The 25,597-nt window shown below is 40.8% G+C and overlaps 1 protein-coding gene across 1 annotated transcript in view; it reads right to left on the minus strand.

Moving 5' to 3' along the window:
• The window catches only part of LOC140494481 (scaffold attachment factor B1-like), an 81,691-nt gene that overhangs the window by 46,448 nt on the left and 9,646 nt on the right, over nucleotides 1–25,597 (minus strand). The window contains exons 4-7 of the mRNA XM_072593698.1: nucleotides 19,030–19,173; nucleotides 11,494–11,521; nucleotides 2,066–2,525; nucleotides 1,522–1,568 (exon numbers count right to left, since the gene is read on the minus strand). Of these exons, the coding sequence (XP_072449799.1) occupies nucleotides 1,522–1,568; nucleotides 2,066–2,525; nucleotides 11,494–11,521; nucleotides 19,030–19,173 (679 nt within the window). The remainder of the gene's footprint in view (nucleotides 1–1,521; nucleotides 1,569–2,065; nucleotides 2,526–11,493; nucleotides 11,522–19,029; nucleotides 19,174–25,597) is intronic.

The raw sequence follows: 25,597 nt of genomic DNA on the forward strand, positions 1-25,597 counted from the left end.
AATGAGTGCTTCACAACTGTATTCACTCGGCAGGAGGAGGAGAGAAGTACAGAATTTGAGATTCAAAAAGTGAGAAGTTATTGGAGGTTTGGTTGGATTTCAAAGTGGACAAATCCCCAGATCTGGCTTAGTTGTATCCCAAACTGCGGTGGCAGACAAAGGAGGAAAGCACAGGGGCAGGACCCTGACCTGAATTTTTATATCATCCGTGGCCACAAGTCAGGTGCCAGAAGACTCAAGAATTGATTCCAACTTACAAGGGTGGTTGAGATAAACAAGGAAACTTTAGACCAGCGGGTTCAACATCAGTGGTGGGAAACTACTGGAGAAAAGAGAAGTTTATAAAATCATGAGGGACATAGATAAAGTGAATAGCAAAGGTCTTTTCCCCAGGGTAGGGCAGTCCAAAACCAGAGGGCATAATTTTAAGGTGAGAGGAGAAAGATTCAATAAGGGACCGGAGAGGCAATATTTTCATAGACAAGGTGATATGAAAGTGGAATGAACTGCCAGAGGGAAGTGGCAGATACAGGTACAGTTACAATTTTTAGAAGACATTTGGACAGTTACATGAACAAAGAACAACACAGCACAACAACAGGTTCTTCAGCCCTCCAAGCTGAATACAAGTGGACACAAGTCAGTGTCACAGTTATACAAAGTTAGACCACAGACGGAGTCAGAGGTCAGGAGGTCATTTAGAGAAGTGGCCTAAATATATCACTTCCAAGAAAGCATGTGACCTAAGTGCCTAGCCAGACAATCAGACAAACTAGCTTGAAATGTTAATTCTTTCTCTGTCCACAAATGCAGCCAGACCTGGTAAGGTTCTTAAGCACTGTTTTGTTTCAGATTTCAGCATCCGCAGTTCTTTGTTTTATTTATATACCTGTGGAATTCATTGATAATGCATTTTCACGGTTACAATTATGACATACAGAAAACAAATAACATTGGAATACCAGTAGTTCAGGTTGATTTCAGTCCAAAAAAAAAATCAGGTTTCAACTTCATGCTAGCAGAAAACCAGTTTCACCATAGCAAAAGTGCAAATTCATTTTGGGAAGTCTCCAAGCTGTGAGAGTCTGTATGTAAGCTTTCAAGCTGTCAGAACTGAAAAGGGATTGAGGGCACTAGAATTGGAAAGAAACATGTTGCAGCAGTTCAAAGAGGAAAACTGGAAAGTTGGGTCAGCAAATAAAGTGTTCAGCTAAGAGTTATATTTTTCTGGGATTAAATATTTGCAAAGAATATTGGTGAAAAACTAGTTGACTATTTTTTGTTGCAGTTTTGGATAAGATCTTTTCAAACTGACTTTTCTGAGTATTAAATGCACATTCTCGGGTTTAAAATATCTTTGCAGTCTTGTGTAACTATTTTAGTGTTTAATCAGCATGGTAACCAATTGCAAGATTAAAACTCTTCTTCAAGTCCAGTTTTATTCTGGAATCTGAGTTGTCTCATAATACCATCAGATAGAATCATAAAACCTTTAGATTGTATTTGTGGTTTATGACTTACCTTTCTCTTCATTTGCCACTTTCGTAGAATCGTTTGCATCCTCAGAGCTAAAGACACAAATGTGGATTTTGTTAGATATTCAAAACTAATAAATAGCTTCAAGAAAGTCATGTAGCGTCAACATTTCCATTCAACCTCTGAAGATAACATTCCAATACCTACCCAGTATTCTAGCTACAAACAGCTCTACATCAGCGTGAATGAAACACTTACTAACATGCGATTTTCAGAAGTGAACATCAATGATACTTCAGACCCAGCTATAAACTATAAAGAATCACCTCAATTATATTTTGTTACCATCACTGACGAGCGTACACAGAGCAAAATCCCCATTTGAAAGCAATCTTTGCAGGTCGGAGGAGAGTGCAAAGAATAAACAAAAGCAGCTTCTATTGGTACAGGGAAAAGATATAATAGCTTTTAAATAAAAATAAATCAGGTTTAAAATTACCACCACTGTGCAGGACAGTTCATGAGGCAAGTTTACTGGAATCATCTTAGCATGAATGAAAATCTTGTCTAAAACTAAGAAACAACAAACCTCTTCTGATCACTGCCCTCTACAATCGAAGGTTCATTCTTAGCTGCTTTGTCAGAACCTTCATCTTCTGGTTGCACTGCACTGTCTTTGCATTCCGCAGGTCCAGGTTGTGGTTCTTTCACAAGATGCTCAGCCTCCGACTGTCCAGTCTCATGCTCCTGCTGGGAACTTTCCATCTTGCTCAAGCTTTCAGTTGCATCCATCTTCTCAGTGTCCAAAATTTCCTTGGTAGGTTGTTTATAGTCATCCATCTTGGGTCCTTCCACATGCATTGTACTATCTACGTCCAACGTATTGTCCTCCACTTGACCCCTGGTTAGGGTTGCATTTTCCTCTTCTTTCTGATAGGCATCCATATCAATCATATATTGCATCAATAGCTGTGGATCTTCAGGGGGTTTCTCCTCTGTGGGAACTGAACTACAAGCTTCCCCCGAATTCTCAGCTACTTTCTCCTTTTCTATGGGATTAATGGAATAGAACAGCACAAGGTTTAATTACAACATATAAAGCAAGTATACATGTGGAGCTACTATGTTCCCCTACCCTCGAATCCATTCGGAGATTGGAAAACTGAGGGAATAGCAAAGATACTGATCAAGTAATTGTTATTCCTTTCTATTTATCCATCCATAATGCCACAAAGCAACATGACATTTGCTCCAGATGTCAACACGAGTGCTTCAAATGGCTCTGAAACATTCATTCAATCCCTCTCGGCTAAAATGGAATGCCTGGATTGAGATTCCAGAGATTCAACATTTTAACTCCTCATATATCCAACTATGCTGACATTTTCGTTATGAAACAAATGACTCTCCAATATATATCTAGTGTAACAGGCATGTCAGCATTTTACAATTGCAGTTTACCTGTTCCAACTCTTCAGTTCTTCAATAGAACATTTGTTAGTACCACATGCACACAAAATACAAAGATTTAATTACAAACTGCATCATTTCCTTACCATCTTATGCAACACCACCCTTCCAATAAGTTGGTAACAAATTAGTTCACTGTTTTGTAAGATTTCTCAAGATATTATTACCCATTTCAGTATGGATTCTGTAGCTTTGCATACTTACATATATCATCAAATCTGTAACTGAAAGCACAATTGGTCAAGTGTTGAAATTGCTCTGGTACTCAAGATTACAATCTAGATAAACCATGGCTGAAGCATGATCACCACAAATAGTTTCCTCCCCTAGCAGTTAGCCCACAGTTCAAGTTGAACCATTAGTATGAACTTCTCCTGTCCCTCAGAGTCAAGGCACCAATTTTGTTTTTCTCACTCGTCACCATAACATTTCTTAACCAGGTATTTTCTGTTTACACTTCTGCCTCTAGTTTTGATCACATCCTGAGGAAAGCACAGAAAAGCAGTTCTGATGCTAGAAGTAGCCAAAACTTGCTACTTCTCTGTAGGGTGGCACTCTTTCCTCTGAGTCAAGAGATTCTGAATTCAAGTCTGACTCCAGAAACTGGAGCACAGAATCTAGTTTAAAGCTCCTTTGTCATCCTGAGAGTGTGCTGAATGGTTAGAGGTGACATTAAACAATGGCTCCATTTGCCATCTCAGAGGGAATTAAGTATCATGTCACTACTTGCTAAATAGTAAACAATATCAAACAAATTATCTGGAGTACAGGGCACCTGACAGTTTTGGTTAATATTTTCTTATCCCTCAGATTTAGAGCAGAGGGAACTTTGTTACAGTTAACCTTTCCATGATTTTGATGGAGTAGGAAGTCTAACAAAATAAGCTTAATAATTCGAGTCTAAGGCATTAATTGTACATTTCAGAGAAATCAGGAGAGGCCAACCGAGTGGAATGGGTAACTTGCCACATGTGCAGAGTACTGGATGCTATCAGTGTCTGAGATGACCACATATGCAAGAAGTGCACCCAACTGCAGAAGCTGGAACTCCAGGTCTTGAAGCTTGAGCCATGGTTGGAGACACCGTATTACATCGTGAGGCTGAGAGTTACATGGAAACCATGTAAACTGAGTGGTCACACCACAGTTCAAGAGTCAAGAGGGAAGAAGGGAATGGGTGACCATCAGACAGTCCAGAAAGATCAGGTCGATAGTGCAGAAGTCACTAACTGGTATTCAATTTTGGAAGCTGATGAGGATGCTGGTACCTTGGAGGAGTACAGCCAGAGCCAAGATTCAGCACCACAATATGAGTGAGAGACTGGGTGTGGTGGTGGTGGTTTTGGGGGTGATCATAGAGAGAAGAAAAGAGCAATTAGTGATCAGGCATTCTTTAATTGGGGAGCAGACACGTGTTCCAACAGCTGAAGACATCATTCCAGGACAGTGTGCTGCCTTTCTGGGGCCAGGGTAAGGGATGTCACTGAACAGCTGCATTGCATCCTGAAAGGGGAGCGTGATGCATAACAGGTCATGGTACATGCTGATTCCAACATGGGCAAAGTGAGGAATGGGGTCATGCATCAAAAATGCAGAGAGTTAAGAAGGACTTCAATGGTGATAATCTCTGCATTACTCCCGGTGCCACGTGCTAGCAAGTAGAGGAATAGGGAAATAGGGCAGATGAATGCATGGCTCAAGGGTTGGTGCAAGTGGGAGAGTTTTAGGTTCCTGGATCACTGGGACCAGTTTTTGGGGAAGGTGGTACATGTACAAAGGGCTGGTCTGCACCTAAATCATATTGAGACCAGCATCTTTGCAGCCAAGTTTACTAGCGTTGTTGGGAGGAGTTTACCAGTCTGGTAGGGGGAGGGGGACACAGAATATTGATGAACAGACACATCATGCTACAGTAAAGAAAGTCACAATGAGTTCAGCTAGGTTGAGTGTTAAGAAAGTCAGGCAAGGCCAGACAGTCTTTCCTTTAACGCTGCGAGCGTAATAGATAAGACTTGAGTTAATGGCATAGATTGACACTTAAAAGCATGATATTATTGCCATTAGAGAAACATGGTTGAGGGAAGGCCAGGACTGACAACTCAACATTCTGGGCTGCAGCATCTTTAGAAGAGAAAAAGAGTGTAAAAAGGGACTGCTGCAATATTAATTAAGGAGTCAATTTCCGCAACGTGAGATGATATCGAATCCCTAGTGTGGAAGTAAGCCATTCAATTCATTGAGTACACACCAACCCTCTGAAGACCATCCCACCCAGACCCATGCCCTTACCCTATCCCTATAATCCTGTGTTTCCCACGGCTAATCCACCCATTTGGTATATCTTTGGATTGTGGGAGGATACCTCATGCAGACACAGGGAGAATGTATCAATTCCACACAGATGCCTGAGGATGGAATCAAATCTATGTCCCTGGCACTGTGAGGCAGCAGTGCTAACCACTAAGCCACCTTGCCGCCCTTAGAAGGATCCTGAAATGAGACTTTGTGGGTCAAATTTCGCAATGTTAAGGGGGCAGCTACTTGACTGAGAGTGCATTAGAGGTCCCCAAAGAATCAGTGGGATGTCGAGGAGCAAATATATAAGCAGGTTAGGTGAACTGGCCATGCTAATTTGCCCGTAGTGTCAGGTACATTAGTCAGGGGAATGGGTCGGGGTGGGTTACTCTCCGGAGGGTTGGTGTGGACTTGCTGGGCCAAAGGGTCCGTTTCCACACTGTGGGGAATCTGATCAGTTCACAGAGATATGTATGAGTAATGAACAGGTAATTATACCAGGAGATTTCAACTTCCCCAACATAAATTGGGATAGTCACAGTCATAGGGTCCTACAGCACAGAGACAGGCCCTTTGGCGCAAACTGGGCCATGCCAACCAAAATGTCCACCCATCCCAACCTCATTTCCCTGCACTTGGCCCATATCCATGTATTTGTTCAAATGCTTTTTAAATGTTGTTAATGTACCCGCTTCAAACACTTCCACTGCCAGCTCATTCCATATGCGTACCACTTTGTGTAAAAAAGGTGCTCCTTAGACTCCCTTTTATTTTTCCCCTCTAACTTTAAACTGATGCCCTCCCATCTTCAATTCCCAATCCTGGGAAAAAGACGAAGTGCATTCACCATATTCACGCCTCTCATGATCTTAAACACTAAGGTGCCCCCTCAGTTTCCTATGCTCAAAAGAAAAAAGTCCTGGCTTGTCCAACCTCTCTATATAACTCAGAACTTTGCGTCCCAACAACATACTTGTAAGTTTCTTCTGCACTCTCTCCAGTTTAATGACATCCTTCTTATAGCAAAACTGACCAAAACTGAACACAATACTCCAAGTGCAACCTCACCAATACCCTGTACACACATAACTTCTCAACTTCTGTACTCAGTGCCATGACTGTGTGCTAACAGCCTTTTGAATTGCCCTGTCTACCTGTGACTCCACTTTCAGAGAGGCGTGCATCTGAACTCCAAGGTCCCTCTGTTCCGCTACACTCCTTAAAGCCCTATCATTGACCATGGAACTCCTACCTTGATTTGACTTTCCAACATGCCAGACCTCAGTGTTAAGGGTTTAGAGGGGGTGGATTTCTTGAAACATGTCCAGGGCAGTTTTTTGTATCAATATACAGACGACCCAACAAGGGATGGTACAGAGCAGGATCTGGCTCTGTGGAATCAAGATGGACAAGTGTTCAATGTGATAGTGGGGGAACATTTTAGCAATGGCGATCACAACACAAAACAGTTCAATTTACTCTTAACAAGGAAAAGGATGGCTTGCAAAAGACAGTTTTGGACTGGGGGAAGGCAGATGTTAAAATAAAGCAGGATCTGGCCACAGTGGACTAGGAACAGCTCCTTGCAGGTAAGTCTACAGCGGAGCAATGCAGGACATCCATAAAAGAGTTGGGGAGAGGTCCAACGTGGAGGAGCAAGAAGTTCAAGAACCATGGATGCCTAGGACAATTCAAGACTGGATGAGGAAGAGGAGTAGGGCTTTTAGCAAGTCCAAAGGCAGCAACTCAGTGGTGACCCTAGAGGAATACAAGAAGTGCACGAGGGAACTTAAGAAAGCAATTGGAAGACCAGAACGGAGGCATGAAAAAGAACTTTCGAACAGGATTAGGGAGACTCCTAAGCTATTTTATAAATACATTAAAGGGAAGTGGTTAATCAGGGAAAGAGTAGGGCCCATTAAGAACCAAGGGGGCAACCAGTGTGTGAAGCTGCAGGATAGTGAAAGTGTGTTAAATGAATACTTTTCTTTAGTCTTCACCCTGGAAAAGGAAAACATAAGTAATAAATTCAGGAAAAGGGACTGTGAGGAACTTGCACAATTTAATATTGGAAATGAGGTGGTCTTGGAGGCTGTGTAGGGCTAAAAATCAGACAAATCCCTTGGCTTACACGAATTGCATCCTCTGCTGTGGTGGGAGAGGAAGCAAGGCAGAAAATTACAAGGGCTTTGACAAAATTTTCAATTCCTCTCTGGCCACAGGACAAGTGCCAGAGGACTAGAGAACAGCTAATGTAGTTTTACTTTTTAAGAGGGGTGGTGATGAACCAGGAAATTACAGACTGGTGAGTCTCATGTCAGTGATAGGGGAACTACTGGAGAAAATTCCGAAAGAGCAAATTAATAACAACTTGGAAAGGCATGGATTCATTAAGGATAGACAGCATGCTTTGTCAGAGGGAGATCATGCCTAACAATTTGCCAGAATTCTTTGAAAATGTGACCAAGTGTGTGGAGAGGGAAGTTTAGTTCATGTGGTTTTTATGGATTTTGGCAAACCTTTTATCAAGGTCCCAAATGGGAGACTGATTGAGAAGGTTAAAGTTCATGGAACTGAGCGAAACAAGATGGATAAGAAACTGGCTTAGCAATAGGACACAAGAGGTAGGACACAAGAAGGCTGCTTGAGTGCTGGAAGTTGGTGTCCAGTGGTGTATCACAAGGATCAGTACCAGGTCCTTTATTGTTTTATATACACACATAAATATTAGAGGGACGAAAACATGGGAGGAATGTTAAGCAAATTTGCAGACAACACCAAGATTGGTAGAGTGGCTACTTGCGAAGATGATGGCTGTTGGAAGATATAGATGGGTTGGTCAGATGGGAAGATGGTAATTAACCCTGAAAAGTCCGAAGAAGAAACAAGATGAGGGAAAACTTAATGAATGACAGGACACTGGGTACCATAGAGGAACAGAGGGATCTTTGGATGTTTGTTCACAGGTCCATAAAGTCAGTACAGTGCATGACTAGGTTCGTTAAGATGTAAATGGGATAGTTAAGAAGCAATATGCTTTCATCAGTACCATTGAGTACAAAGAGCAAGGAGATAATTCTGGAGTTGTACAGAGCATTAGTCATGCCACGCTGGAGTACTTTGTGCAGTTCTGTCACCTCACTACAGAAAAGACGTGACAGCACTCTAGGGAGTTCACCAGGATATTGCCTGGGAAAGAGGATTTGAGGTGTAAAGTAAGAATAGATAAGCTTGGATTTTTTTTTTCTCAGCAGAGATGACTAGGTTGGTGGAGGACAACCATGATTGAGTTAGATAAAAATTATGACAGGAATGGAGACAGATCAGCTGTCCTCCTTGCTTGAGGGGTCCATCACAAGTGGGCATGGGGCAGGAGGTTCAGGGATTTGGAAAATAACTTTTTCACTCAGCAGGTGGCAGAAATTTGGAATTGGATGATACTATGGCTTTTAGAGGTGTATTTTGTTTTGTGAAGAAAGGTTGAGACAGAGGGGACGAGCAGTATGCTCCAAAGCCAATAAACAGCTTGTGAGGCCTTAGTTTTTTTTTAAAACGTTGAAACAGAAGTAGCCTGAATGGGTGGGGTCAAGTTATCACAGAAACAGGATTTTGTTTTTACTTTTAGCCTTCAGCAGCTGTTGCTGGGTCTTGAAGCTGGGTGTGGAAGGCCCTATTCCTCTCTGTTGCATCTAAAAGCTGGGGTTCTCTTCTTGCTGCGAGAATTGCATGTGAGAAAATTTTGCCTTTGCCAAGGATGTACTTACAGGATGTTACTACATTGAAACAGTTAATGAGCAGTTAATGTACCTGTTGTTTTGTTAAGCATTTCAAGAGAGTTACAGTTAAGCCAATTCTAGTCTTTCATCTTCATTTTATCTGTATTTTAACTATATTGTATGAATAAAGTGTGCTGTGTTTCAAACCTGGTACTTTGACCAATCGAATTATATTCAGAACAAGTTTTCCACTTACCTTTAAATTAGTAGTAGTTAGGGTCTAGACTATCTTCTTAATATATTTTGAGGGGGTCCATAACAGGAATGTACCACCTGGGAAGGTGGTGGAGGCTGAAACCTTACCACCTTTAAAAAATGTTTGGATGTGCACTTGAGATATAATCACATTCAGCAATAAGGGACAAGTGCAAAAAATTGGGATGAGCATACCTTTAGTGGGAGTTATCAGTGCAGGCATGACAGGCCGAAGGGCCTTTTCTGCACTTTATGAATCCATCTAACCCATGGCCATTTGTGCGATACTGGCTGCAATGGTTTCTACATGGCAACAGCCATTCCCTTCACAAGTAGCTTACTGGCTCTGAAATGCTTTGGGACATTGAGGTTTTGAAAAGTGCGACAAAAATGCAAGATTTCTTTCAGCTCAATACAACTGACAGTGGATAAGATTAGCCTCCACTCATCTTTGAGCGAACACAACACCAGCTGCAATGAATACTTTAAATAGAAGACTTTGAGAAATAAAATGTCAGGTATTGATTAAAAAAACCTTCTTGACCCATAGAAAAACACAGTAACAGCACCAGTTCAGTGTTTCAGGCTCAAAGCATCAACAGCATAAACTTAAGACAAAACTTGTGGGCTGTGACCCTCAGTGGGGTCGCCAGATGAAATTTTAGGGTCATAAACTCCTTGGTAGCAATGACTCAATGCTGACGAACATATACCTGCACTAAATTTTGCAGTTTTTTTTTTAAACTAGTACGCATGGTGCAACAGGTCTGAATCCTGCCTTGATAAATCCAATGAAGGGTGGGTGCGCTTGATAGGTGCCTACCACGCGTCCCAACACACCCACCCCTACTTCCTATTCATCTCTGATCCTCTCCTGTCAGGCAACTGACACAGGTCTCTCCTTGACGAACCAGTCCTCCCTCTCCCAAATCCTGGTCGCTGCTGTTAACAACTTAGATCTTCTGCCCATCTCTTGACTGTCACAGGTTCTTGGCCACCCATCGAGTTCTCAAGTCTGGAGTGACAGCACTAAAATGGGGTCATAATTGGAACACGTTTGGAAAGCAATGTCTTAAGATATTGTTACTGGCTTCCCTTAAATGCCTCATCCTTTCCTAGCCACGTCTACAAACAAGATCTTTTATTTCTTCCTCGACCACTCTGATTAGCTGATTGTAGTACAGCACGACGAAGTTAATTCAAGAATCTGAGTATACTCCTGTACACAGAAGGTTGAGCGTCATACTGTTTTTTTTAAATCACCTATTCAGATACGTTATGAAATACCTCTGGGACAGATGGGACTTGAAGCTGGGACTCTTGTCTCAGAGGTAGGAATGCCAATTATCATATCCTCTACAAACCTGAATCAATAACAACGCAATTGCAACATTTCAGTCAAGGCAGCCATATGACAATTCAGATTTGTTGAGAATAAATCAGCTCATTAAACCCAAGTTTGGCAGAACTACAAGACATGCACCACAAATGAACCAAACATTTTCTTGACTTTTTAGGCAAGATTAAAGAATGGCAAATCTGTTTTGACAATCATTTCAAGGGTAAACACTCTCATCCTCCACATATGACAGGTAGGTAGCTAGCATATTTTCCTGCTGTTGAGCTACATACACAAATTGATTGATTAAAAAAAAAGTTCAGGCTCATTCTCCAGGAGTCAATATTTGCTAATAGAGGAGGAATTTTCCAACCCAGACATAAAAAGAAAATATGCATAGGTGTAAATTGTTTTGCGTATTTTACTTATTCCTTCTAAAAAAATCTCATTTGTACTGACTAGATGAATGCTAAAGGAGTCAAGGGACATAACAGATAATGCACAATGGTGTACAAGTTATAAGGTTAAATGGCCCTGTTGAATGGCACAGCAGGCTCAAGGGACAAAATGGTCGAATCCTGCAATTTGTTTTATTTTTTCAATGTGCAGTTCATGAACAACTCAAAATACTACTTTTGAATTGACTAAACCAAACACAAACTTTTCAAACACAGACTGTCTGTTGTTGAAAGCTGTTAAAATCACCTGAAACTTGAAAAAGGTCAGTTCTGCAGTAAATGTTGAGCAGCATAATTATACAAAACGACAGATCACCTCAGTTTTCCATTCTTCCTGTAGCTGTGCTATTCTTCAAATCACCAATGCTACAAAGGCTGGTACACTTGACACTGACTGTGTTGAGAGAATAACAGGAATAAGGGGATAGGGATAGGAGATATTATGTAGTTACTAAGAAAAGTTACAAGATGATCATCTCAGTACCTGATTGTTCTAGTATAGCTTTAGGTTCCTAGAAGAAAAAGAAAAATTAAATATATTAGAAATTGCAGTACTTTATACTATACCCATTTATTCAACAACACCAAGATCAATTTCCCAGTTTAAGATCAGGTATGCTGGGTTCAATCCTGCAAGGTAGCATGAACAGAGCTGCCAGGCACATTGACAAATCTATGAACAAATATGGACTGATATATTTCAACTCGTAAGAAATAAGATGTGGCCTTATATTTTTCTTGTTTTTTTATGTATAAAAGAGAAGTTTATAAGCTTCAAAGACTTGACTCACAACAACTGGATCTGGCTTGAGTGCAAGACCTTTTCAGCATGTCCAAGCTAAGTAGCTATATTCAGCTTCCAAAATCCACTTCTTAATGGAAGTACAGCCATTAGGCTTTGTTCAGCAATACAATATCAAACATCCAAACAAAGCATGAGAATAAGTGCAAAGGAGATGAATTCAAACTGACTCTTGCAAAGACCATTGTCGGGCCTGTGCTTCCCTATATAGGATTGAGTCTAAGTACAAGGTGGAGTTGAGACTACAAACAGATCAGCAATGATTTTATTGAATAGTAGAAATGGTGTACAGCCACATGACCGACTCCAGCTCTAAATTAATATGCTCATATAGAGTCAGAAATAGCATTTCATGAAGAAACTTCGAAGAGTTTGTGAAAACAGCATAATTGTGCAGTCCAGTGACTCTTCAGAAATGGACTCAAAATGTTAACCATTTTGCTTTCACAGATGTTACCAGATCTTAAGTTTAAGACCATAAGAAAAAGCCATTCAATAGGATCATGGCTGATCAGAAATTACTCATATTTACTTTTCTGCACTTTCACCGTAACCCTCAATTCCCTGACTGATCAAGAATCTATCTCAGCCTTACATATACACAAAGACTCTGCCCCAAAGTTCTCTGTGGCAAGGCGTTTCAAAGACTTAACCCGCAGACAAGAAATTCCTCACCTCAATCTTAAATTGGCAACCCTTTATTCTGAGACTATGCCCTCCGGTCTAAGGCTCTCCCATGAGGGGTAACGTTCTCTCAGCTATTACCATGTCAAGCCCTTTAAGAATGCAAAATGTTTGAATGAGATCATGTCTCATTCTTCTGAATTCCAGTGAGTTAAATCCTTATCTGTTTAACCTTTGCTCAAAAGTCAACCCTTCCATACCAGGAACCATACTAACAAACCCTCTCTGAACTGCCTCCAATGAAACAACATATTTCCTTAAACAAGGGGACCAAAACTACTCACATTACTCCACATATGGTCTCACCAGCATCACATAAACAGCTGCACTAACACATCATTACTCTTGTACTCCAACCCCATTGAAATAAATGCTAATTTTCCATTGGCCTTCCCAGTTACCTGCTGCACCTGTGTGCTAGCTTTCCATATTTTTGGTACAAGTGCACCCAAGTACCTTTGTCGTGCAGTTTTCCTTTATTTAACTAATACTGTTCTTTTGATCCCCCTTCAAAAATTAAGAACTTCACATTTTCTCGTGTTATACTCAATTTGCCAACATTTTGCTCAATCACTTAACCTATCAATGTCTGTACCCCTCTTGCAACTTGCCCTTTCAGCTATATTTGTGCTATCTGCAAATTTGGCTACAGTTAATTAGCTTCTTTTCTCAAAATCATTATTACTATGTTTAGTAACTGTAGATCCAGCATTGATCCCCATGGAAACCCATTGGTTACAGATCACCAAACTGAACAAGATCCCCGTAACCAACTCATTGCTCATTCTCTATTCACACCGATATACTATCTCCAATACCATGGGCTCTTATAACTTAACCTTTCATGAGGTACCTTGAGGATTGGCTTTTTGAAGTCCAAAAACAATACACTTACTGGTTTGCAACCAACTACTCAGGTTGAGACTTCATTGAAAAGCTAACAAATTGGTCAGGCACCATATCCTTTTCATGAAGCCATGCTGACTCTGTCTGTTTAGATTATGATTTTCAAAACGTGCTATTACTTTCTGAATAATTTATTCCAATACATTTCTGACCATAAATGTTAGACTAACCAGTCAACAGGTATCTGCTTTCTGCCTATCTTGTTGAATAGGGTGCAACATAAGCAATCTTCCAATCCTCCAGGACTTAAGAGTCATAGAGAAGTACAGCACAGTGAATCACTCTTCGGTCCAATTCGTCCATGCCAACCAGATATCCTAACCTCATCTAGTCCCATTTGCCAGCACTTGGCCTATTATCCCCCTAAACTCTTCCTATTCATCGACCTATCCAGTTGCAACATATCAGCCTCTACTACTTCCTCTGGCAGCTCATTCCATACACGCACTACCCTCTGCGTGAAAACATTGCCCTTTAAGTCCCTTTTATATCTTTCTCCTCTCACACTTAACCTATGCCCTCTAGTTCTGGACTCCCCCACCCCAGGGAAGAGATTTTGTCTACTTATCCTATTCATGCCCCTCATGATTTTATAAACCTCTACAAGGTCACCCCTCAGCCTCTGATGCTCCTGGGAAAATTGCCCCAGCCTATTCAGCCTCTTCTTACAGCTCAAATCCTCCAACCCTGGCAACATCCTTGTAAATCTTTTCTGAATCCTTTCAAGTTTCACAACATCCTTCCAATAGGAAGGAGAACAGAACTGCATGCAATATTCCAAAAGTGGCCTAACCAATATCCTGTACAGCCGCAACGTGATTTCCCAATTCCTATACTCCCCAAAATGCAAGGATTTTTAGAGAATTATAACCAGAGCATCCACAATTTCTACCTGGCTTCTTCTTTTAGGATCCGGAGATAGAAACCATGAGGGTCAGGGGACTTATCAGCCTCATTACATTGTCCAATACTACTTCTCTCGTGATACTGTTGGTGCTTAATTCCTCCCGCCATATTCTTAAGTATCAGTGGGATATTCTAAGTACATTCACAGTAAAGACTGATGCAAAATATCTGTCCGATCCCTCTGCCATTTCCTTAGTCCACATCACTACCTCTCCAGATTTATTTTCTAAGGGTTCTTTGATGAAAATAATTACTTTAGCCAACTCTATCCTCACTTTCTTGCAATCTTCTGTAAGTTAAACATAGTTGTTTCTAACCCAACTTTCTCACAGTCAAACACAGTATTAAATTCTGTTGTATTATGATAATTACGTTTTGGGGACCTTTTACATGGAGGTCATTCATTCAACCAGGGTCATTATCCACTCCCAGATCCAGGACAGCTTGTTCCCTGATTGGCTCCATCATTTAATTCTCTAGAAAACTATCCCTAATGCACTCTATGAATTTGCTGTTGCAATTACTGTTGTTAAACTTGATTGATTCAATTACTAAGATTAAAACCACCCATAATTATTGCTCTATTCTTTTACATGCTCATTATTTGTTGACTTATGTCCTACCCAATAGAGTGGTCATCATGAGGGTCAATGCACTACTCCTTCCAGTAGTGGCAGTACTCTACAAGATAGAGTATTAGTAACTGCATGATTTTCAATGGACAGGATGGTTGCAGTGGTTAGCACTGCTGCCTCACCTTGCCAGGGACCTGGGTTCAATTCCAGGCTTGGGTGACTATCTGTGTGGGGTTTGCACATTCTTCTCATGTCTGTGTGGGCTTCTGCTGGGTGATTTGGTTTCTTCCCACAGTCCACAGTACAAAGATGTGCAAGTTAGGTGGATTGGCCATGATGAATGTGGGGTTACTGGGATAGGAGGGGTGCGTGGGATGTTGTTCACAGGGTCAGTGCAAATCCAATGGCCTCTTTCTGTACTGTAAGGAGTACATAACCACCATTATTGAATCACTCACCATCAGCATCCTGAAGGGTTACCACTGACAAGAAACTGAAGTGGCTAAGAGCAGGTCAGAAGCTGGAAATCCTGAGATGAGGAACTCAGATTCCCCAAAATTTGTCATCTTAGACAGAGCATAAATCAGGAGTGTCATGGAACACATTTCAGTTGCCTGGACAACAGCTCCAACAACACTCAACATGGTCCAGGGAAACAGCTCAGTCGATTGGTACCCCAACTGCAACCTTAAACATTTACTCCCTTCACAGAGGGGTATGTATCAAGGAGTACCACAACACACAAGAAATTCCAGATTTCCCCTGCCCTCCGAGTGGAAAATTAATACCCAGAATACAGTTCCAAACATCAGGATACTCATTAAAATGATGCCCTTTGTCCCCATTAATTTACTTATCTACAATGTGGAATTCTTCTGATTTAATTGAGTGGCAGAGTCTCAAGGAGATGAAAAGTAAATGCCGATGTCTGAACTTGGACAACATTTCAAACCATCTCAGTTAATTTCGAACAATCTTACTGTCAGCAGTTATATTTATCAAGAGTCAAGCATAGCTTCCTGAGGTGAACTGCATATGTATAAACCCAGTTCCAGTCACATGAATTCATGCTTGGAGTATCGAAATCAATTTTGGGCCTGGTATTTAAGAATGGATCTGCTGACATTGGAGGGAGGTCCAGAGGAGTTTAGAGAAATGTTCCTGTGAATAAAGGGCTTACCATATGAAGAACAGTTGAGGACTCAGCTTGTACGCAGTGGAGTTTAAAGAGATGAGGAGGATCTGATTGAAACTTATGGAATACGGAGAGGCCCAGATAGAATGCACAGGAAGATGTTGTTTCCATACATAGAAGAGATTAGGACCCAAGGCACAGCTTTAGTGTGAAGGGACAATCCTTTAGAAATGAAACAAGGAGGAATCAGGCAGTTAATCTGTGAAACTCATTGCTGCAGAGAGCTGTAGAGGCCAAGTCACTGAGTGTATTTAAGACAGAGATATAAAGGTTCTTGATTAGTAAGGGGATCAAGGGTTATGGAGAAAAAGTAGTAGAATGGGGCTGAGAAGCATATAAGTCAAGATTGAATGACAGAGCTGACTCGATAGCCTCATTCTGCTCCTATGTGTTAATGTCTTCCTATTTCAACAATAATCCAAGAATTTGCAGTCCAGCATCCTTGACATAAAGGCAAAGGGGAACAAGTTATGCTCCAGTTGCATAAAACTTTGATCAGAATCTGTTCAGACTGATGCACGGAATACATTAACCATGGAGACAGCAGACTGCAGACTCGAGGATGAAACAAAGACAGGTTTATGAAATCATAAGTAATAGGAAGAATAGGGCAGTTGGTCTATGAAGCCTGCTCTCTCTTTTAATGAGATAATGGCTTATCTGTCTGGGATCTTGATCCCCTACTGGTCGGCTAGAATACTGAACTCACTTGAAGATCAAAATAGATTCGACATGGTAGACAAATTAATTTCACTGATGTGGACATAGGACATAATTTTAATATGAGCCCATTCACCTCAAGTCTCAGCATGATGTGCACTTACGGTCACATTATTTGTATGGCTGGCCCTGGTCAGTTTCTGGTCCATGGTAACCCTGCAAAATATTGATGGTGGGTGCTGATGCCATATCAAAGGGAGGTGGTTTGATTCTGACTTCTTCATAGAATCCCTACAGAGTGGAAGTAGGCTATTCGGCTCATCAAGTCAACACCGACTCAGTGAAAAGCATCACACCCTGACCCACCCAGCTGCCCTAACCCTACATTTGTTATGGCTAATCCATCAAATTTACACATTCCTCAACACTATGAGCAATGTTGCATTGCCAATCCATCTACACTGTACACTTTTGGACAGTGGGAGGAACTGGAGCACCCGGAAGCCCACGCAGTCGTCATGGGGAGAATGTGCAAACTCCAAAGGGACAGTCGCCAGATGGTGGAATTGAACCACTGTGCCACCCAAGATGATCATCGGCAATGTTGGAGACAATCATTGTCTGGCGCTGTGATGACTCTAAGTGAACATTTGAATTTCGACAGAGGAGTAGACTGTTTGGTCCCTTAAACCCAATCGGTAATTCAATAATGGCTGATCTGTTTGTGGTCTCAACTCCACGTTGTATCTACAACTGATAGTTTCTGACTATTGTCAGTCACATATTCACCTCCCTCTACCTTAAAATATATTTAATAATTCCACCTACACAACTGGAAAGAGTTGTACAAGCTCACAACCCTCAGGCAAGTAATTCTGCTCAGCTCTGTCTTAGTGTATTTTCAGCTCTGTGCTGGTCATCAGGAGTTTGCACAGTGCACCAAGATCAGCTCTCATTGTCCTAACCGCCAATAGATACACATGCAACTTGATCAACTTTTCCTTTTTTAACACCACGAATATGTCAAGTTAAACCATCTTTGAACTGCCTTGAATGCAATAATGTCCTCCCTAAGAAGTCTAAAATGATACACAGTACTTAACTAACATGATCTGCCACACAATATTGCCCAGGTCGTACTACATGCAAATACGGAATCCTTTAGCATCTCAGGAATTGTCAATATTACTGAACCCTTTTACTACCAGCAAATATCTCCACTCGACTTTATTTTGGAGACAGGGTCATTGTTGAAGCGGTTGAAAATGTTTAAGTTGATAATCCTACTCTAAGGAACTAAGGGCACTTGTGGTGCAATGGCAGCCTCCCTGCCGCTGAGTCAGGTGAGACAGATTCAAGTTCCACCTGCTTCTGAGGTGTGATATAGATCTCTGAATAGTTTGCTTCAATCTTGAACATCTTTCACCCAATCATTGCTCAAATAATTTATCAAAACTGTTCTCAAAAAACAGTTTCACTCTGGCAACATACACTAGCTCCCCTTCTGCCAAAACTTCTGATGCCTTTTCCAGATCCTCAATCAGAAAATGTTCACAACATTAGCTCAAGCAACGATTTTAAGATCAATTAAAGTTCAAATCTCATACATCTAAGTCTCTGCATTCACTCTCCATTCCCGTAGTCAAAGTCAGAATCAATGTTTTGCTCATACCTGAAGATTTTGAGATGGTGGGAAGGGGTTTGAAAAGAAAGGAAAAGGAGCCATGAACTTGCCTGCCACTGGTTTTAATGGAGGTGAGCAGCCAAATCATTGGCAGGTAGCAGGAGACTAACTACAATATTTTAAGAAAGCCATTTGCCTCTATTTTAAATGAAGATTTGTTTTTATTACCTTCAGCCTAGGTTTCTGGTCTTCACGTAAGGTAGCAGAGCCATTTGCCTGCCTTCAAATATCTTCCAAATACCTTCATATCACTGCTTGCAAGGAAGAGGAACAGGAGCGCTTTCAAGCATTTCCTCAACCTAGTCTACTTTTCCAAATGTTCAACCACCCCTCTTAACAACTGAATTCGGACTCCTCTTAACCACAATATGATAAATGCTTCATCCCACTGTTTTCCAGCCCAATAGCCCAGCCACCCTGTCAAGCTCACTGGCTGTCAACTGGGTAAGATCCAAGATGAAAGCTTGCACAATAGGCCTCACTAAACAAGGGTTCCCATTACCAAATCTTCCCCTTTTCAAATCTCTTTTCCTGTCTTGGAGGTAATATAGGAATTACTTGTTTCCATTGGAAATTGCACACAATGCAGCCTTTCGTTATCAGCTTACTTTCTGAAGTGAAGTCGTTCCTGGAATTTGCTTGAGGGCCTTGTCCACATCACCACCTGCACCCGTACGGTCAGCATGCTTTGACTCAGGCATGTTCATTTCTTCAGTATCCCGTATCTGGTCAGCAAATGCCTCAATATCCTCCTGCAGTAAAGAGAAAATAATTCAGCCAAGAACCATGCACTGCTGAGCAGCTATGACAGCAGCCAGGTTGTATCCCAAAGCCTAGCAGCAATTAGTTTTACGATATTGGTTTCTATAAACTGCCTGCACTCTATTAATGCTGAGTCATGAGCACCACAGGGGAAGAGAGAAATAACCAGTGGAAATGCTGCCCCTTCCTCTTCTCAAGATTGGCAATTTTCAAGCTCAAAGTAAGATAGGTGGTTCCTAAATATGCACTGTGCTCTTTCCTCAGATAACAAATCAAAGGGAGACATCCACTGATAAAACTGCAGTTTTAATCCTAACTAGGCAGGGTAGTCTTTGGTAGTCTGCACAATGCCATAGATTAGATTTGTATCTTTAGACAAATGTGTTAACATGCTGTCCAACGTACACCCAGAGCTTACTGTGCCCAAAAGATCCACATCTTATTCTGTGAATCAGTGTCCGTGACCGGGTTGTCTTCTCTTCCGATATCACCCCGCCGGCCTGAATTGTACATTGCTCCTTCCCTTTCAAAAATTTCATAATGCATTCCTCAATCCCTTTGGCCAAATCTCAACCTCATTTGCCAAAGACCATAAAGAATTCGTTATGATCGCCCACCTTGCCTGAAACCCCAAGTCTGAGTCTTCCAATCAGGTTTCTGCTCATGGTACAACTTTGAAATGTTCCTGGTTAGTTCCTAGTAACCTTCCACATCAGTTGTGTCTGATTTGGATACAGTACTGCTCAGCCTCTTGAAATTCTCTTTACCTTCTGCCATCTTGTACTACACAATCCTTCTACATCTCTCCACGGTTATCCAGCTAGGTAGTTCTCTCTCATCTATCCAATCGTAGTCACAGAATCTCAATAATGGCTTCTCTTTGCAATCCCACAACATTACGTATAGAGTCCTCCAGAATGTTCTAACTCCCACATCTTCTACATCTTTAACATGAGCTGAAACCCTGTACTAAAGCAGTGCTACACTCTCAGATGTAGTCTTTAGGTTTAGATATTAAACTAAACCATGGCTAACTCATTAAGTGAAGGACTTCAGGACACCATCTGGGGGCAGAGGCTATCTCCTGGTGTCTTGGGTACAAACAAAGTTGGAGCTACACAAGGTCAGGGTTAGTCTTAAGACAGTGGAGCTCAAAGATAGCCTGAAAGAGGTAGAGGGCAACAAGATCGTGAAAGGGTTTAAGATCAAGGATGGAAATAATAAAATGTAGATATTGGGGAAATAAGATCCAGAGGACAAAAGGGATGCATTAATTGGACTGGGAGTGGGTTAGGATACGGGCCGCAATTTGGAAGACAGATAATTTATCAGGGGAACAGTGGCATAAAAGCAGAAAGAAAGCACCCAGCTATACCAATCACTATTGCCAACATCTCAGATTGCCAGTATTAGATGATGTTATAAAGGTACTCCATATTTTAATATTGCTTGGATAATCTGTTATGAAGAATTGTGGAAAAAGGAATTTATCTGAGATTTCAATTATATGACCTATCGTTATGTGTAAGATCATCCTATGGCACACTTAAGAACAGGTTGCCCTGCCCAATATTTAAGTTTTTAACCAATCTCACCAAAAGCCAGACCAAACGGCCACTTCTGATGCTAGGCAAACTCAACATTCCTGTAAAGTTGGTGCAAATCACAGAAAAGTTTGGATATAACTGCAAACTCTTTGCTCTTTATTGGTTGACTGAACCCAATGATCTCACAGTAGGGAACACAAAACAAAAGCATAGATGAAGGAGTTATAAATTCAAAGTGCGATAAAATAAGAATCTGAAATTACAGCAGGCAGAATTAAAGGTGGGTACAAAAAGGCGTGAATAAAAACAGTCCAAAGACTATATCATCCCACACTCCTGCCCCTGCTTCAAAGGCTATTTTTGATTTTAAAAGCTAAAATGTTGTGCATCGTCCTAATGCTTCTATGACAGCATTCTGCAGCTGACTGCAAATTATATGGTCTTCCAGTTGCCCTCCAGGTACAAAGGGCTAACAACCATCCAACTCGACTGCAAGCTCACCATTCCAGTCAAATCATGAAATATCGCAAGTGCATGACTGTTAAGTGCACATTACAAGCTCCTGATGGTCACAAAATTCTGTCCTTCATTTCAGAGATTTTTAAATTTTATTTCTAATTTTAATTTTAAACTTTCAAAAATTTCTGCAACACAATGGAGGAGGATATTGGTCGAATTATACCAGCTCTGATTATGCCTGAAAATACAAAGGAATCAATCATATCAGAGGTTTCATTAACGGCTTGGTTAGCTTGTATCTGCCCATTTAAACAATTGTTTGCAAACACCCTCTGGTCTTTATTTTCTTACATCCCCTTTGAAATTGTGTCATTCAGCTGTGATTGTTTCTTCTCATTCTTCCTTCTCAAGTGCATGCCTCACAATACTGAATTCCATCTACCATGTTTCTGTCTATTTCACCAGCTGTTGTCTATCACTATCTCACTCATCATTTATTATACTGACAGTCAGCAGATGTACAGCACGGAAACAAACCATTTGGTCCAACTTGTCTATGCTTACGAGATAGCCAAACTTAATCTAGTCCCATTTGCCAGTATTTGGCCCACATCCCTCCAAATTCTTTCTATTCATATACCCTTTAAATGCTGCCAAATTGTACTCTGCATCCTTAAATGTTAATATTTATTAAAAACAGCAAGCCACAATTCAGAACCCTCAGAAACATAACTGGACACCACACACTCCCACTCTGAAAAAAAGTTTCAACTCTGTTGCATTCACTGTTGTTAATGTCCATTTGTCCAACAGACTTGAATTTTAGTACCTCCTTTGTAATGATATTTTATAAAATCTCTTTCAAGAATCCATATACACAATAACATTCAAATAATGCTCAACCATCCTCTTAACACAAAGTTAGACAAACACATTTTGCCCTGAACAAATCAATGCTGTGGTTTCTTCTTACTCTTTAACTTTGTCCAAGGTTATTATTTCAATGCACCAACTGACATGACACAGAGTGGTCTACAAACGTCACGTTTCACCCTTTGTTGAACAAGGATGCATGTGGAATTGCTTTTATTTTTGGAATGGAGGAAAATACATAGCGGAGTCCCCCATCCTGAAATGAATTTAAAACAGAGATGGAGAACAGGACAATTTCTAAATTTGTGAATGACTGCAAAGTTGGATGTGCAGCAAACAGCAAAGAAGATAAAATATTGAGTTCCCATGTGTGTTCAGATGCGAGATTATATCATGTTAAATTAAACATCAATAGGAACACTGGCCACTAGTGAATATGTTGGTTATACTATCTTTCCATTAAATAGGAATCGGATTTGGAGATCAAATCCAAAGTTTGCTCATTGCCTTGAGGAGAAAAATCAGCACCAGTCTTTAAATGTACTCTACTTCGGTCTTCACCAATTTTTTTTTGGAGTTCCTATTTTTAAAGCAAGTTATACCAAATTCAAGATTGATTCCTTGGGGTGCCTAACTATGGTGCTCCATCTCCACTTGGAAGGCTGGATTTCTGGCATTTGGCAGCTGATGGTCAGTGACTCTAGGCTTTGTCAATCTGAAATTTTCTTTCAAGTATTTTCAAAACAAAGTCAAAGTTTGGTGATTTTTCACTTCTTGTTTGGCTTCTTAATAAACAGAATTTTTTTCCCATGTAGAACACTGCTACACTTGAACTGTTGCCAATCGCCTGACGGCAGGACAGAACCTGTTAAATTGGTCTTCACCTTCCAGCACCACTGCTAAATCTTTGAATTTTTAGTGATCAAATGGAACTTCGCAATAAGCCGTTTACTGTTGTTAAATTTGGGATCTGCTAGGACCACTCAGCTCCTGACTTTATTACAGCCTGGCGACAAACAGAAAGAAATGAAATCAGCTCAGGTGTCTACCCTTGACATGGACCTTGTTCAATTTCTGGATGTAAGTTTGCTCGCTGAGCTGGAAGGTTCTTTTCCAGACATTTCATCACCATAGGTAATACCTTCAGTGAGCCTCTGAGGAATAAACCCAAATGTAATGGAAAATTAACAAATTTTACATTTACTGTGAAATTTGAAAGAGAATGCTTTTCTAAAATTTAATGCTGTGCTGAGCTTTGTAAACAATACTTTGATGAGATTTTCAGCCAGCATGTCTCTGTTTGAACTTTGTAAACATTCAACTTGACTTTGCAACAGTTAAATTCAGCGAAAGCTGAAGAATTGTTATGTCCAAGACCAGGGGATGAGAGAACAACAACTTGAGTTTTCCCAGTCTTTGCTCTTGAGAGCGTGATAAGAAACAGTATAAGATCTGAATTATGCTCAAGTTCCCCTTACATTGAGGCATCTGGCTGAATGTATTGGGTCAATCCTGCAGAATTTAAATAAAGATCCGTTCTTTGCTCTTGCTAACAGTTGAGTCGAGTCGACTTAATTTCCACGACACCAAACAAGCAGACAAAACGCGTCCAGAAACCCTAGCCACTCTCCCCTACATCAAAGACACCTCAGAAATGACTGCCAGACTACTCAGACCCCTTGGCATCATGGTGGCCCACAAACCCACCAACAAAGGCCGAAAATTAACCTCTTTATGGCCTGCTTCACTACATGCTCACTTTCAGCAAATAGTTCATGAGGGCACGTGGCTCTCTCTCAATTTACATCCAAATAATCTGCCTTCCTTTTTTTTATTCCTACCAAATTAGATAACCTTACATTGATCCACATTATACTACATCTACCATGCATTTACCTCCTGACTCAGTCTGCCATCAACTAAAAACATCTCTGCATCCTCCTCACAGCTCACCCTTTCACCCTGCTGATTGCTATCTCCAATACTGAAGATATATAACATATAGTTTCCTCACATAAATCACTAACATATACTGTGAATAGCTGGGCTCCCACTACCTCACTTGTCACTGCCTACCATGCAGAAAAAGTTCCATTTATTACGACTTTTTTGTTGTCCTCTAGCCAATTTTCTATTCATCTCATTACTTCTAATTCCATGCACTTCAATGTTAAGCATTAACCTCTTACGTGGGACTTTGTCAAAAGCTTTCTGAAAGTCCAAATAAACCATATCTGCTGACTCTCCCAATCGACTCCACTAGTTATATCCTCTAAGGATTCCAGTACATTTCTCAAACATGATTTCCCTTCTGCAAACCAATGCTGACTATCTGATTCTACCACTATTTTCTAAACGATTTGTTACAAAATCCTTGATTTTATACTTCAACATTCTCCTCACTACTGACATTAGATTCGCTGGTCAAAATTCCCTGTTTTCTCTATGCCCATTTTTAAACTGTGGTGCTAAATAGGAATGGTTCCAGAATATAAAAAATCTTGCAAGATGACCACCAATGCATAGCCTATTTCTCAGACCCCTTGCTTAAAAACTCTGGGTTGCAGATTACCAGGCTTTGGGTATTTATCTGATTTCAATTCCATCAACTTCTCCAACATCATTTCTCTATTAATAGACATTTGCTTCAGCTCCTTCCCCTGACTTAACCCTGTGTTTTCCTTCATTTCTGGTACATTTCTGAGGAAGGATGGTCTTGCTCTCAAGCAAGTATAACGAAGGTTTACCAGGCTGCTTCCGGGGACGGCAGGACTGACATATGAGGAGAAATTGACAGAGTTAGGATTGTTTTCACTGGTGTTCAGATGAATGGGGATGTCTCAGAGATTTATAACAGGACTAGATAGGGCAGATGCTCCCGAAGGTGGCTATGTTCAGAAATGGGGTCATAGTCTGGGGATTCGGAGTGGACCATTTCGGATGGAGATAAGGGGATATTTCTTCACCAAAGAATGGTGAGCCTGTGGAAGGAGTTGATGCCAAAACATTGAATGTATTCAAGAGGTGGCTAGCTACTGCACTTGGGCTGAATAGGATCGAAGGTTATGGGGTTAGGCTATTGAATTGGATGATCAACCATGATCATGATGAATGGCGGAACAGGCAGGGAGGGCCAAGTGGTTTCCTGCTATGTTTCTATTATTTACAATTCTTTTTTAGAAGACAAAAGTGAAGTTTGAATTTAAGTTTGTCAGTCATTTCTTTGCTCTCCATTATACATTCCTCCATTTCTGGCTGTCAGGAATTTATATTAGTTTCACCAACCTTTTTCGCTTCACTTTTATAGTCAGTTATGGTCCCCACAAACTTGCTCTCATACTCTATTTTCACTTTTTTAATCAATCCCTTGGTCCCCCTTTTCTGACATATAGCCTGCTCCTCATCCTCAAGTCAACTTTTTTTTTCTTTCTTATCAATTTATATGTCTTTTTCACTTTTTAAAAAGATTGCTTAGAATCTCGAGCTTCCCTCATAAATCAAGGTTTGGCCACCATTCTTTGTACCAGACAGGAAT

The sequence above is a fragment of the Chiloscyllium punctatum genome, chromosome 24 (genome assembly GCF_047496795.1).
Source record: "Chiloscyllium punctatum isolate Juve2018m chromosome 24, sChiPun1.3, whole genome shotgun sequence".
Classification (NCBI taxonomy): domain Eukaryota; kingdom Metazoa; phylum Chordata; class Chondrichthyes; order Orectolobiformes; family Hemiscylliidae; genus Chiloscyllium; species Chiloscyllium punctatum.